We start from the raw sequence: 14,740 nt of genomic DNA, 5'->3' as shown, positions 1-14,740 counted from the left end.
CAAATCAGGAACTTTATAATCATGAAAGAGAAGGCATGATTATAAATGCCTGGTGTCGGAGAGGTCCTGCACAAAACAGTGCCTTCTGGACATGACAGGACTGTTGTACTCATTGACTGTACAAGATCAAGACAGCTAACATTCAGGAATGGAGGGTGCTTATTTATGACATCTAGGGAAGGGAGGGTCAAAATTTTAAAGGTACAGTTGGCCTTCCTTGTACTCAGGACTATATGGTCAGCACAAATTGGACTCAGTAAGTTGTTAAAAGCATAAATATATGAAGATGGGGAGGTGAGGAGGTAGAGGTGGATCTAGGCGTGAATTGGATAGATAATATGCTTTTAAAAGTGGCTAGAGAGATGTTTTAAGGAGTCAAAGCACTTATTGCTCTTGGTGGGGACCAGGGTTCATTTCTTAGCACCTACATGGTGGCCCTAAACTATCTGTACCTCTAGATCCAGGGTATCTAATACCCTCTTCTAATACCTTCACGGGTACCAGACATGTATGTAGTATGCATATATACATGCCCATGGAAATTTAAGGTGGATCTTCAAACCTCCACTAACCCAATTTAGGCATACCTAGAAGCTTGTCTGCTAGGTGATTCTAGATTCTGTCATGTTGATAACCAATATTAAGCATCACAACACTAAAGAAAGAAATTGTAGAAGACTAGAAACTTCTTATGATCATGGATTGACAGAATATTGATGAGAACAATCGACAGATTAATCATATTCCTCATCAAAATCTCAATAAATATTTTCACAAAATTAGAAATAACAATTCAAAAACGAATGTGGAAAAATTATAGATAATAATAGCTAAAATAATCCTTGGGAGAAATAAAACATTCTGGACATATCACAATACCTAACCTCAAATTACATTACAGAGTAATAAAACCAGCACATAATTGACACAGAACTGACTTAGGCCAATGGAATAGAATACAAAACTCAGAAGTGAATTGACACAGCTACAGCTGCCTAAGCAATTTTTGAGAAAGGTGTCAAAAATATACAATGAAAAAATAGCTGTTTCAACACATGGTACTAGAAAAACTGGGTATCCATATATGAAACTAGATCCATATCTCACACCTTGTATATAAAAATCAATTCAGGATGGAACAGAGACCTTAAATATAAGACCCGAAATTATGTAAGTGCTAGAAAAAAATCATAGATCAACTCCATTAAGGTTTAGGCATAGGCAAAGACTTTATGACAAGGAATAAATAGCACAAAAATAATTCCAAGAGCTACTGAATGGGATTGCCTACAATTAAAATGCTTCTGCATAAACCAGGAGGTGGTACATCACTTTCATCCCAGTACATGGGAAGCAGAGGACGGTAGATCTCTGTGAGTTTCAGGCCAGCCTGGTCTACAGAGTGTGTGAGTTCCAGGGCAGTCAGGTCTACCCAGAGAAATCCTGTTTCACAAACAAAAAAGCTTCTGAACATCAAAGGAAAAATACCACAGTGAAGTGACAATCTGTGACAACCTACAGAATGGGAGAAACTTCTTTACTAACTGTTCCTCAGATAGGGGGTTAATATCTAGAATATATAAATGTTGAACATTTTTACCCACCATTAAAAACTGTTTTGAATCAAAAGATTGCCTAGTCTGCCATCACTGGAAAGAGAGGCCCATTGGACACGCAAACTTTATATGCCCCAGTACAGGGGAATGCCAGGGCCAAAAAACGGGAATGGGTGGGTAGGGAAGCTGAGGGGAGGGTATGGGGGACTTTTGGGATAGCATTGGAAATGTAATTGAGGAAAATATGTAAAAAAAAAAAACTGTTTTGATAGTCCATCCCATGCCAATCAGAATTCCTAGAAATTCTGAAAACAAATGATAACAAATGCTAGTAAGATGTGGTGAAATAGGAATCCTTATGCTTCTGGTGGGCATGTAAAGCAGAGCAGCACTACCAAAGTCATGAGAGAAGTATCTCAAAGGAAAACAAAACAAACAAACAAAAAAGGACTACAGATAGGACCAATCCTGTGGCCTAGCTATAATACTCCTGGGTATATAACCGAAGGAAGTTAAGTCAAATTGCCACAAAGGGGTTTGCATATCCACGTTCATTTTTGCATTATTCACAGTAGAAGAAATCCTGATGTACATTCACAAAAATGTAGAAAAACAAAATGTGGTACATGCACACAATAGAGTTCTTTTCAGCAATAAAATAAATGAATTAGGACTTATGCAAGAAAATGTATAGAACTGAATATCGTTAAGTGAAATACAGAAGGCTCAGAAAGACATATATCATCCCTTAAACATGGAATGTAGATTTAGAGTTTGAGTGTGTGTGCCTGTGTGTGTGTGCTTGTGTGTGTGTGTGTGTGTGTGTGTGTGTGTGAGAGAGAGAGAGAGAGAGAGAGAGAGAGAGAGAGAGAGAGAGAGAGAGAGTATTCAACTCAGGGACTGTAGCGGATGGTGATAAAGAACATAGTTTACAGCAAAATATATGGATGAATCCCATCTCTCTGTCTGCTTAAAAATTTAACTTTAAAAATTAAGAAAATTGAAACAATATCTTTTAAAAGAAGAGGTAGTATTTTAGTATCTCAGTCTATTTTCTGTCATTATAAAATACTTAAAGTATGGTACTTAACAAAACAAAGAGGTTGATTTGTCTCACAGCTTTGGGGATAAAAATAACACGGTCAAGAGGGCCCATCTAGGTAATACTTGGTCACTTGGTAATGAATCACTTCTGGTCATCATTACTAGTAAGCATAAAGAGGAAAAAGCATTTTGGGGGGTTGTTAGTAACCGCATACTAGTATCAGAGGATGAATTCATTTCCATTAACAATGAGCCTTCATCTGATTCAGCAGCTATAACTAAAGTAACAAACCTGGTTGAATTTACAATAATACACTGTCCTTTACACCTTTTGGAGCTTGCAGGAACTTGAGTATAGCTATATATCCAGAAATAAAAAGGAAAAAAAAGTTCTGTTCATCTTCAGATTAACAGCAAAAATTTTAAAGACTCTCTGTAAGCACATTGGACCTAATCCAATGCTATGCACTCCTTACCCTTCTCCTTCACCCTTAATATCCATTACCAAACAGTTCACTCATTTCCATCTGTAAAATTGAAAAAAAAATCTGCACAGTTCTTTTGGAACTTAACAAACATCCTTATGTAACACACCTCACCCTTCAGTGCTTGCTGGGACTTGATTCTAATGATATACCCAGAAATAACTGAGGAATAGTCAGGTAGGCCCCAGGAACAAACCTGAGCGATGCAAAGCAGCCTTGCTATGAGATTCTGTAATAGTTTCTCTGGCAAATTAGAGTTCTTTCTTTGATGAGGCTACTACTGATAAAAGAGACTTTGCTAATCCTAGGGGTTCAGCGTCCTTAGGGTTTTTAGCATGTGATCATTTATCCCCATGTCAAATCTTCCCAGTTATATCTTCACTTAACTGTAGACATCTTTCAAGGTCAGGAGTTCTAGTTACGTTGAAACTTACTCAAAGGATGGCATTATATTTAGTTTTTCATCATGTCTGCTTGGCCACTACAGATAAGAGCCTTTCAAGGAAAATATGGAATTTTCATGTCACTAATGCAGCACTTTAACTTGGGATTAAAAGCCATTAATTCATTTCTTTCATTTTCCACTTGGCAAAAATAGGAGCCATTGTTCAATGTCTGTAAGCTCATCAGTTTTATAAGAATGCTCTGGGGTACCCATCCATGTGTAATAGCTGTCATCTCAGCACTTGGAAGGTAGGCTCAGGAAGATCAGGAGTCAAATGTCAGGCTCAGCTATATAGTGAGTTCAAGTCAAGTTTGTGAGTGTGTATGTGTGTGTGTGCGTGCACACGTGTGCGTGTGTGTGTGTGTTCAGGAAATTTCATTGAGTGTAGTCAATAGTGATGTTTTACACCATTTCCTACATCACAATATGTACTATCAGAACCCTTTTCACTACTAGAAATCAATATTCTTAACTAGTCAGTCACATTGGAGATTTCAAAAATCCCAAAACTAATTCAGAGAACTTGAAAGATTCCATTTCTTTGGAATGATTCTGACTAGGAAAAAACCAAAAAACAACCAATCTTTGATCAAGGTTCTCCAAAATTAAAAATAAAAATAAACAAGACATAAAGGATATGGCATTCTTTATTTTTGGAATTATAATATGATTACAGTATTTCCCCTCCTTTCTCTCCAGTATCTCCCATATATACCTTTTTTTCATCAATTGTTATTGCAAAAGAGAAGATGGAAAGGTTCTAAGAGCTAAGATAAGAAAGTTTGCTCTAATATTGTATCTTTTGGTAATGTCAGAAACTTCATCCATGAAGCCTCACCAATGAACAAAGATGGCCATAATGGGCACACTAACAGGGATGAAGGGAATCTCATGGGAGCCCAACCCCAGATAGAGAACTATAGGCAACTAAGGAATGTTGAGAGCAGGAGAAATAGTCTTCTCCAGGGAAGAGCACACGAATTGGTTATCTGATAGCAAGTGGTCACTCCTGAAATCATATATACATACAAGTATCATTTTTTAAACTGAGCAGGTTGTATTTTCTCTTTCTTTTAACTGTCTCACATGATTTTTCAGAGCTAGAGAGTTGAAACACTGTGGGATGGGCCACCAGGCTGGCACATCAGGAACACAGGTGCTATAGTCTTGACGCTGAAATGTGCAGTGCAGACAGCAGCTTGGAGACTCAAGTGAGCAGTCTTCAGACAACATTCCTTTCACTAGAAAGTCTAGTGTTTTGTTCTCAAAACCTTTAACTGTTTACATGAGGTCAATCGACACTACTGATGTTAGTATTTTTTCTTGATATTAACAAACTAAAGTTAACCACAGCTATAAAATGTCTTCATAGCCCCATAAATATGACTGTTTGACAAAACAACGGGGCCATTATATCTCACAGGCCTGAGAAACTAACTATAATGGTCTCGGAAATACATTTTATAAAAAAGATATACGTTGAAGATTCTTAGAAGAACTCCAATGGGATAAATAAGTAATTTCAGCAGCACTGTGGCCTCATAAAAGAAATTCATCAATAGCTGAATTTGCCTATGAATGCCAAGATAGGAGATGTTAAGGCCTTTGACATATTCAAGCTGATAAAGGAAACACTCGGTAATTACAACAGCCCAGATGATTTTAGAAGCCACTCTGGCACATCTAACATTCCTTATGTGGCGTGTCTCTACTGGAAGAAAAGTAATCAGAAAAGCCTCAAGGGTAACACAGCTGAGTAAAAGGGAACTGGCATGGATATTTGCAATTTGGAAGTTTTGCCTCAAGGCTAGTTGAAAAGAAGTTGACGATGGCTCGCTCCTTATCACGCATGCTGAGATAGCAGAAAACAAGCTGCAGACAACTAAGATGTCTGCCTGAGCTATGCTACCAATAAACACCGCAGTGGATTTTCTGGAAACGGAAGGAAATGTCAATAGCAGCATGACATAGAGACTGGCAAGAGATCCCAGCAGAATGATGATGACATTCGGAGAAGGCAGGACTAGATACTGGATGTATTTGAACATCAGGTACCTGCGGAGGTCTTTCATATGGTCTCGATTTTTTAAAATGTGAAGTTGGGCAGGATTCCTGGAGTAAAGTAGAGAAGAAAAAAATGATATAAGATTGCATGCAAAACAACGAGAAGCACTTGAAATATAGTTTTGTGCAAGGAATTTAATAATGTTAATATCTATCCCATGGTTAAACTAAGTTTCACATGATGTCACACAGCTATTTAAGAGGCATCTTACTTTTGGTGGCAATTAATGGCAAAGACAGAAAAAAAAAAAAAAAACTTTTTTTCCAGTGCCAGGTGGAGTGGCCCTCACCTTTAATCTCGTCACTCAGGAGGCAGATCTTTGAGTGTGAGGCCAGCCTGGTCTACATAGTAGTTCCAGGACAGCCAGGGCTGTGTTAGAGGGCTCGTTCTAAAACAGAACAAAGCAAGTCTTTCACCCATGTCAAAGCATTCTACATTTAAACTGATGTCTCTATTAATGTTTGGTCTTTCTGATCATTAAAGTTAACAACTGTCTCTTCTACAGCTACCAAGTAATTCTTCATATCGGTATCTTTTGATTCAAAAGTATTATGCCTAGAACATCCTCTCATTTCATCTGAAATCTCTTCTATGCCTTCTACCATATCTAAGATATTGGCATTAACAAAGCGCTCTTTGAGTGAGGCAGGTATTAAAGCAACAGTGGCATAGTGAATCTCCTCAGAAGGAAATTATTACACATTGACAACATGTTCTAGTTCGAGTTATCACTGCTGAGATGAAACAGCATGATCAAAGCAACTGCAGGGGGAATGATTTGTATGAACTATGCTTTCAAATCACTGTTCATCAAAGGAAGCCAGGACAGGACTCAAACAGGGAGGCAGGAACTGATGCAGAGGCCATGAAGGGATGCTGCCTACTGGCTTGCTCCCTTCAATCTGTAGCTTCTGCTGCTACTAGTTTCACTACTAGAAGACCAATGTGTTCTCCTGCCCACTCATGCTGCCAAGCTTCAGGTGCTCTCCATGACTCCTTCATGCCCTAAAATCTAGCACCACCTGATAAGTAAGTATTACAGCTGACCATGTTTGGCTGCCGGTGCGAAGTATGACCTAAGCCACCTCTGGAACACAGCTTGTGTGTATTCGCTCTGAAGAAACACTTGGCAGAAGATTCTTTCACCTCAATGATGCTGGTCTCTTCTTAATAACTGACAACTTCTCAACTCCAGCTAACCAGCATCAATTGTCCCAGTTAAGCAAGCATTTCACTTTAGTAATTCTGGTATCTTGAATTTTCAGCAGCAGCAAACCAGAACCACAGATTCATAATTCAAGAGTGAATGACCCTGATAGAATCATTAAGAGATTCTCAAACTTCCCTCTCAAATTTCACAAACCAGGCCTCCTCCAATCACCTGAATTTCCTTGAACATTCTTATCTTCCAAGATCATACAAAACAGCCCACCAAAGTTTTAACACACATGGATTTTCTAGCCCAGACTTCTAAAGTCCTTCTACAATCCTCCCCAAAATACATGGTCACATATGGCACAGCAATATCCCACAATCCCGATAATGATTTTAATCTTAGGACTATTATTACTGTAATGAAACACCATGATCAAAGTAACTTAGGAAGGAATGGGTTTATTTGGGTTACCAGTCTTACTCTTCCATAACACTGATCGTCATCTGGAAGTTATGACAGAAACTAACAAGGCAGGAACCTGAAAAAAGACACTGCAAAGAGGTCATAGAGGACTGCTTCTTAGTGGTTTGCTCCTCAAAGCTTGCTCAGCCTCCTTTTTATAAAACCCAGGACCACCAGCCCTGGGAGTTTTGGGGGTACTGTTTGGTTGATATTGTTCTTCCGATGGGGTTGTAAACTACTTCAGCTCCTGCAGTCCTTATTCTAACTCCTCCATTGGGGTCTCCATATTCAGTCCAATGGTTGGCTGTGAGCATCCACCTCTGTATTTGTCAGGTTCTGGCAGAGCCTCTCAGGAGACATATATATCAGGATCCTGACAGCAAGCACTTCACTTGGCATCCACAATAGTGTCTGGGTTTAGTGTCTATATATGTGATGGATACCCAGGTGGGGCACTCTCTTGATGGCCTTTCCTTCAGTCTCTGCTTCACACATTGTCTCTGAATTTTTCTCCTGTGAGAATTTTGTTCCCCCTTCTAAGAAGGACTGAAGCATCCACACTTTGGTCTTCCTTCTTCTTAAGCTTCATATAGTCTGTTAATTATATCTTAGGTATTCCAAGTTTTGGGACTAATATCCACTTACCAGTGAGTGTGTACCATGTATATCCTCATGGCCAACCATTGGACTGAGTATGGGGTCCCCAATGGAGGAGCTAGAGAAAGGACCGAAGGAGCTGAAGGGGTTTGAAACCCCATAGGAGGAATAACAATAAGAACCAATCAGTACCTTTGGAGCTCCCAGGGACTAAACGAACAACCAAAGAGTACACATGGAGGGACCCATGACTCCAGCCACATATGTAGATGTAACAGAGGATGGCCTTGTTGGTCATCAATGGGAGGAGAGGCCCTTGGTCCTGTGAAAGCTCTATGCCCCAGTGTAGGGGAATGTCAGAACAGGGAAGCAGGAATGGGTGGGTTGGTGAGCAGGGGGAGTGGGGATGGGATAGGGGGTTTTCGGAGGGGAAACCAGGAAAGAAGATAACATTTGAAATGTAAATAAATAAAATATCTAATAAAAATTTAAAAAAAGATTTCTGAAAAATAGAGAAAACAAAAAACAGATACACAGAATCTAATAGAAGAGCAATTAGGGGAGCTCCTTGAACACATGGGCATAGGGGGAAATTTCCTGAACAGAACACTAATGGATTATGCTTTGATTTGTTTTTTAACACCGTGTTAAACAAATATCAACAGCCACTTTGCAAGTTGGAGTCCTGCAAGTACCATCTCTAGCAAACAAGGGAACTGTGAGCCACTATGCCTGATGGACATAACTGAAAAACTACCCTACAGAAACTGTAGCAAAGCAAACTCAGTAATATCTAGAATCATATATCAAAGCAACATGGCATGTGTTCCTGGGATGAAAGACTGCTAGGTGGTTTCTTTTAATGTTTTGCATTGTCTTATAAATGTGATCTTAATTTTAGTGATAAAAAAGCCAAGTCTCTTTCTCATAGGCTAAGAAACTCAACTAAACTCATGTACAACTAAGAAACAAGGGAGCTTCTAACATAGGCATGGTACTCACACATTTGGCCACCAAACTTTTGTTCTTTTCATCCTGGTTTCTATGATTCAACAGGAACTTGCATTTGGATAGTTTTTATTAATGTGGAGTGCAGGTTAGAATGTCAATACTCAAGAGTTTTTCAAAATGGCAACCTTGGTGTATTTCTTCTTTCTCTACCTTTAAAATCAATCTTTTAAGTCCTTCATTATTAAAGAAACCTTGGGGTGATTTTACAAAGAACTACTGGCAACTAAGGAATGCTGAGAGTGAGAAAAAAATAATCTTCCCCAAGGAGGAGCACACCAATTGGCTATCCAACACCAAATGGTCAGTTCTGAAAATATGCATACAAGTAATATTATCCAAACTGGGAAGGTTGTGTTTAGGAATATGGATGTATGCAAGCAATAACAATTAATGAAGAAAGGCTACAAAATTGAAAGCGAATGATAAGGGGCCTATGGAAGGGTTTGAAGGGAGGGAAAAGAAGGGAGAAATAATGTAATTGTATTATATCTCAAATTTAAAATGTGGAAAGAAGAAAAAGAGTATGTCAGGTGATTGACACATATGTATTAAATAATATGGGTTTCAAGGTGTTTACAAGTGGAATAAAGAGAAAGGCACTGGGTACAATATAAAATACTAAAAGAGGAAAAAGAAATAAGGCGAATATATTCTCAAGAATATATCTTTTCCTTGTCATTTTGCTTAAAAGGATTTGTATCACCAAGGACCATGTTCAGCTCAGGTCTAATATACTATTCCATGTTTGCCCTTTTCTATTTACCACTTGCTCACTTTTAAACAAGCCTTATTCAAATCTTCTTGAGAAAATAAAAGAACAGAAAAGAAAATAGAGAAAACAACTGAACTCTAAGATTCTCCCACATCATCAATAGACAGCAGGGCTAATGTTAGTCTAGTCGTCATATTTTATCCATTGACGAGAAAGGGGCCTCTTTCATGAATAATTCTTAAAGAGGGCTAGAGCAGGAAACTGAGTCTAGAAAGATCTGTTTAGAATTCTGTACATGACCATATCTCCTTATCTGAGCCAGGAAGTACCACTTCAAAGACCTTTGCATGAGGGAGTCCATGCAAGTGCCACGTCATGTTGTCTCAGAAGGATGTGAAACCCAACAACACCCAACCACACAGAGGTGGGACTGTGCTCTCTGATTCCTATCAAAAGCAATCTGAATGTGCTTGCCACAGTGAGTGTGGTCAGAGCTGTGTGGATGTGTGCACATGCTCAAACTCATCACAGTAAATATGATCATTTTTATAGCAGTTATGTTTCATCGACAATTTTAAAAGAGAAATGTAAATGCCTTTTTATTAAAGCAACCTGAAATCTGATCACATGAATTGGAGTTGATGAATGGGCTCTGTTTACATTGCCAAGTTAATTATGGGTGCTCACAAAATACAAAGTGCCTATTTATTATCATTATTAGTAGTAAAGCCTGACTTAATCTTTTATGGTGTCAGACTAGTGGAGTTGAAAATGGAAACTACTACCAATGGTGGTAGGATTAGCTATACATTTTCATTTTCTATTATCGCACCAAAGATAGAAATATTTAATACAGATGTAGCAGCCTACCCTCCATCACTTCAAAATCTATTAGGAAGAACACAAACAGAGGATATGGGCATAAGTACATGCATACAAAACATCTGCTAACAAACAATAATACATAGTAAGAGTTAGGTACTTAATAAGTTACACTGGGTACAACAATTTAAGGCAAAAACAAAAACTATGTTCACATCTGCTGGTAATTTGGCTACAGTTTTTTCTTTCTATTCAAGCTTACATACTTGCTTGTTGAGATTAGTTATAGACATGCTTAATGCTTCTAATTAGACATATTCACAAATAGAAGTTATACTTACATGATGATGAAGAATCCCACCAAATAGACCCCAGGAGGGGTTGATGTAGATAAACAGAATCAGAGCAAACTTTCTGTTTATATTTCTTGTTCTCTGGGCTGCATTTCACTGTAAGCCACGGGTAAGCTGTTCGTCTAATGGCTCTGCCAATGAATTTGCTAAAACGAATTTCACAGGAAATGTCTGAATCACCACTCTTAATAGTGTGTGTGTGTGTGTGTGTGTGTGTGTGTGTGTGTGTGTGTGTATGTAATGTGGAAAAGTTGATGCTTCTATTTTTTTGCAGCAACTTCTTGTTGTAGATGTGAGGAATGCAGTGTTCGTCAGCTGGAACACCACCTGAAGTTTTGAACAAGTTAAAGCTTGGCATTTTGAAAGAAGGCAGGCTATAAGTAAATAAACACACATGCGAGGAAAATAAAATTGAACTTCAAGGGCAAGTCTGGGTCTTAAGGATATAATACCCTAAAATTCACGACTTTTCAGTGATTCCATAAATTTATGCTAAGAAATACAGAGGGTTTTTTTTAATTTTTGTGAGATTTTTACTATGAGTAACTCTGTGTGTGTGTGTGTGTGTGTGTGTGTGTGTGTGTGTGTGTGTGTAAGAAATGAGGAAGGGAGGGAGGGACAGACAGACAGACAGACAGACAGAGACAGAAAAACAGAAACAGAGATAATACAGGAGATAAAAGGGGAGAAAAGGAAGGAAAGAAGGAAGGAAGGAAGGAAGGAAGGAAGGAAGGAAGGAAGGAAGGAAGGAAGGAAAGAAGCGAGGGAGGGACAGAAGAAGAGTAAAGAGAAGCAGGGAGGGATACAGACAATGTCACTGCATTTTCAGTGGGGTTCAGGCTTTTTAGTCTGTAGGCAAAGGTTTTCCATACTGAATATTCAAGTAAAAGCAAATTTCAAATAATCCCAGCCCTGTAATGGAGCTTAACAATATTAACTTGTATCTTCACTTGCCATCCACCTTCACATAACACTTAACAAAAACACAACTGTACACTAAAAGTTAAGTATTTAGCAATACCAACAAAGCAGAAGTAATACTCACATTTGTGGACTCTTGGCTGCAGACTATTTCAAGTGAAAAAAAAAAAAGGTTCACATGTGGTACTGCAGGAGTCAGAAAAACAGCCCAACAGTTGAGAACATATATTACTTTTGAAGAGGGAGTTTTATTCTTAGCACTCACATTGGGCATGTCATAACTGCCTGTAACTCTATTTCCAGGGCTCTAATACCTTCTTCTGGCCTCCCTGGCCACCTGTATTCACAGTCACATACACATACACATACACATACACATACACATACACATACACATACACATACACATACAGAAAATGTAAAAATAAATCTTTTAAATTTTTGTCATAAATATTTTGCTTGCATGTATGTGTTATGCATTGCCCATGAAGGCCAGAGCAGGGCATCATGTTTCTTTGGAACAATACATGGAGGTTGTCAGCCTTCAGCGAGGGTGCTGTAAACCAAACCTAGGTCCTCTGCAAAAGAAGCCAGGGTTTTTTTCTTAACCCCTGAGCCATCTCTTCAGCTCCAAATAAATCATTTCTAAAAATAAGAGACTGCAAGGACATAAGGCAAAGTAGCCTCTGGTGACAAATATGAGAGATCATAGAAATCTGAAACACTAAAACTGCATCACAATTTAAGGAGGCACTGAAGGATCCCAGAATCCTTCCATGCTTAGATCATATCTTGTACTTTCTTAAAAGATACTGCTACTTAATTTATGGATAATTATCATTTTGAAGAAAACCCAACAGTTGCTGTAGTAAAAATTTTTAACAATCAGTGGGGACTTGCCCTGCATTATAATACTTGTGGCGCTGTAAACCCATACATAACCAGGAATATCCCACAAACAGGTGGAAAAGGAACTATTGGCAGTTAGCAGGTCACAGCTGACATGTTTGTCCTTGATGATCTGCCACTAGAGAATGATAGACTAATAAACAGACCCCTCGTCTATTTCAATATCTGAGTTCTGGCACCTGTTCTTTTTCCCTGTGCTAAAGCCAAAGCATATTCTCAACTTTCATTCCTTGACTAGCAGAACAGAGCAGCTGGTGGTGCAGAACAGTAGAGGGCTCCCATTTCACTTGAAAGGATGCACACTGGAAAAACTGAAAAGAATTAAACTGGGGTTATAAGAAAGTGGTAGATCACTTGTTAGTACTGCTGAACCGTTAGGTTCAGTTCTCAGTATCACACATCTAAAAAACCCTCTCTAATATTAAACCTCACATTAGGCCTGATAAGCCTGAAAATAGATCAAAATTTCCTATGCAATCTTACACAAGAATTACAAGGGTTTAACAGAGAGAGAGAAGGAGAAGGAGGAGGAGGAGGAGGAGGAGGAGGAGGAGGAGGAGGAGGAGGAGGAGGAGGAGAAGGAGGAGGAGGAGGAGCAGGAGGAGGAGGAGGAGGAGGAGGAGGAGGAGCAGGAGGAGCAGGAGGAGGAGGAGGAGCAGGAGGAGCAGGAGCAGGAGGAGGAGGAGGAGGAGCAGGAGGAGCAGGAGGAGCAGGAGGAGCAGGAGGAGCAGGAGGAGGAGGAGGAGGAGCAGGAGGAGGAGGAGGAGCAGGAGGAGGAGGAGCAGGAGGAGGAGGAGGAGAAGGAGAAGGAGAAGGAGAAGGAGAAGGAGAAGGAGAAGGAGAAGGAGAAGGAGAAGGAGAAGGAGAAGGAGAGGGCAGAAGGGTGAGAGAGAGACCAAATAAACCAAACAAACACCATTGTTTCTCCAAAATAAAAAGAACATTAAAAAAAATCATGTATGAATGCATGAACCTTCATTCACAAGGCCGCTGCTGTATTTTCAAAAGACTCATATTTACCCCTATCAAACATCACCATGTATCATAAAACATTGTGTACAGACATTTGATCATTCCTCCACACAAGTTTGGGGTCTTCCTAAAAAAAGAAATTTTGCTTTCTAGAGATCATCACAGTGCCTTACACATAAAAAGTTAAACTGTCATGGTTAGAATTTTGGGGTCTTTCGGTCTTTTATTAGATAATGCCATTATCTGGCACTGCAAGTGTTTCCCCCCCAATCATTGAATAGTTAGCAATTATCTTTCAGAAATCTAATTACAGACATGTAATAACTCGTACTAACTCTTACATAAACTAACTGCATGAATCTCTAACTTTGAAAATTAATCCCTACTTGGTGAAATAACCTTATATCTGAATAAGCTTGACAGAGAGAACACACGCATACACACACACATACACACACACACACAGAGAGAGAGAGAGAGAGAGAGAGAGAGAGAGACAGAGACAGAGAGAGACAGAGGCAGAGACAGAGACAGAGACAGATATAGAGGGCCAGAGAGACAGACAGAGAGGGCAGATAGTTTTGTTACCAAGAGATTATCTGATTGAACTGTCTAACTGCCCTGGAAATAAAGTTCTAAGTACTAATGGATAAAAATAGCAGCAGGTAAAGAATCTATGATTCTTACTTCTACCATGTACACAATGCAAGCACACTAAAAGTCCACATCAAACACTAAATGACTTTTGCATCTTACCGATCCTACTAATGTCTTATATTTTTGTTTGTGAGCCTAGCTTTTAATGGCTGAGCCATCTCTCCAGTTCCCAACTAATGTCTTTAAGTGTATTACTGCCCCCTATTTGTATTATCTATGTATTTAATCTCATTATCAGCATCCTCATGTTAATTAGCAATAAAAATATTGAATTAGGAAGGAGAACAAGATGTATCTCTTTGATGCTTCACCTTAAATATCTGTCTCAGTAGACACTAATCAACTAAAATTTATTCTTTGAAGATAATAATCAGTCATAAACTTCAGGCCCCATTCTCACTCTGAACTTACTAATTCATCCCAAATGAAAATGTTCCCTTCCTTGCCAAAAACTTAAATTAAAAAAAAATCGCCAAATATGCTAAGAATAATGACTGGATATGAAGTTGGGCAACTGAAGAAAAACAGAGTTAAAATTTGGAAACCTGTTAAATTCTCTGGTGTCCAGATGGC

General features: G+C 38.9%; 1 protein-coding gene across 3 annotated transcripts in view; it reads right to left on the bottom strand.

The window, feature by feature from the left end:
- Positions 1-4,160: 4,160 nt before the first annotated feature.
- The window catches only part of Gm5127 (predicted gene 5127), a 127,388-nt gene continuing 116,808 nt past the window's right edge, over positions 4,161-14,740 (bottom strand). For 2 of the 3 annotated variants that reach the window (XM_011247618.2, XM_011247617.2), the window contains 2 exons: positions 10,697-10,854; positions 4,330-5,642 (listed from right to left, as the gene is read on the bottom strand). In XM_011247618.2, coding sequence (XP_011245920.1) covers positions 4,964-5,642; positions 10,697-10,698 — 681 coding nt within the window. In that variant the 5' untranslated portion in view covers positions 10,699-10,854 and the 3' untranslated portion in view covers positions 4,330-4,963. Of the gene's footprint in view, positions 5,643-10,696; positions 10,855-14,740 lie in introns of all 3 variants that reach the window. The other variant, NM_001033541.2, reaches the window with a different exon arrangement.

Source organism: Mus musculus, chromosome X (assembly GCF_000001635.26).
Source record: "Mus musculus strain C57BL/6J chromosome X, GRCm38.p6 C57BL/6J".
Taxonomy (NCBI): domain Eukaryota; kingdom Metazoa; phylum Chordata; class Mammalia; order Rodentia; family Muridae; genus Mus; species Mus musculus.
This window is presented reverse-complemented; position numbering and strand designations above follow the sequence as displayed.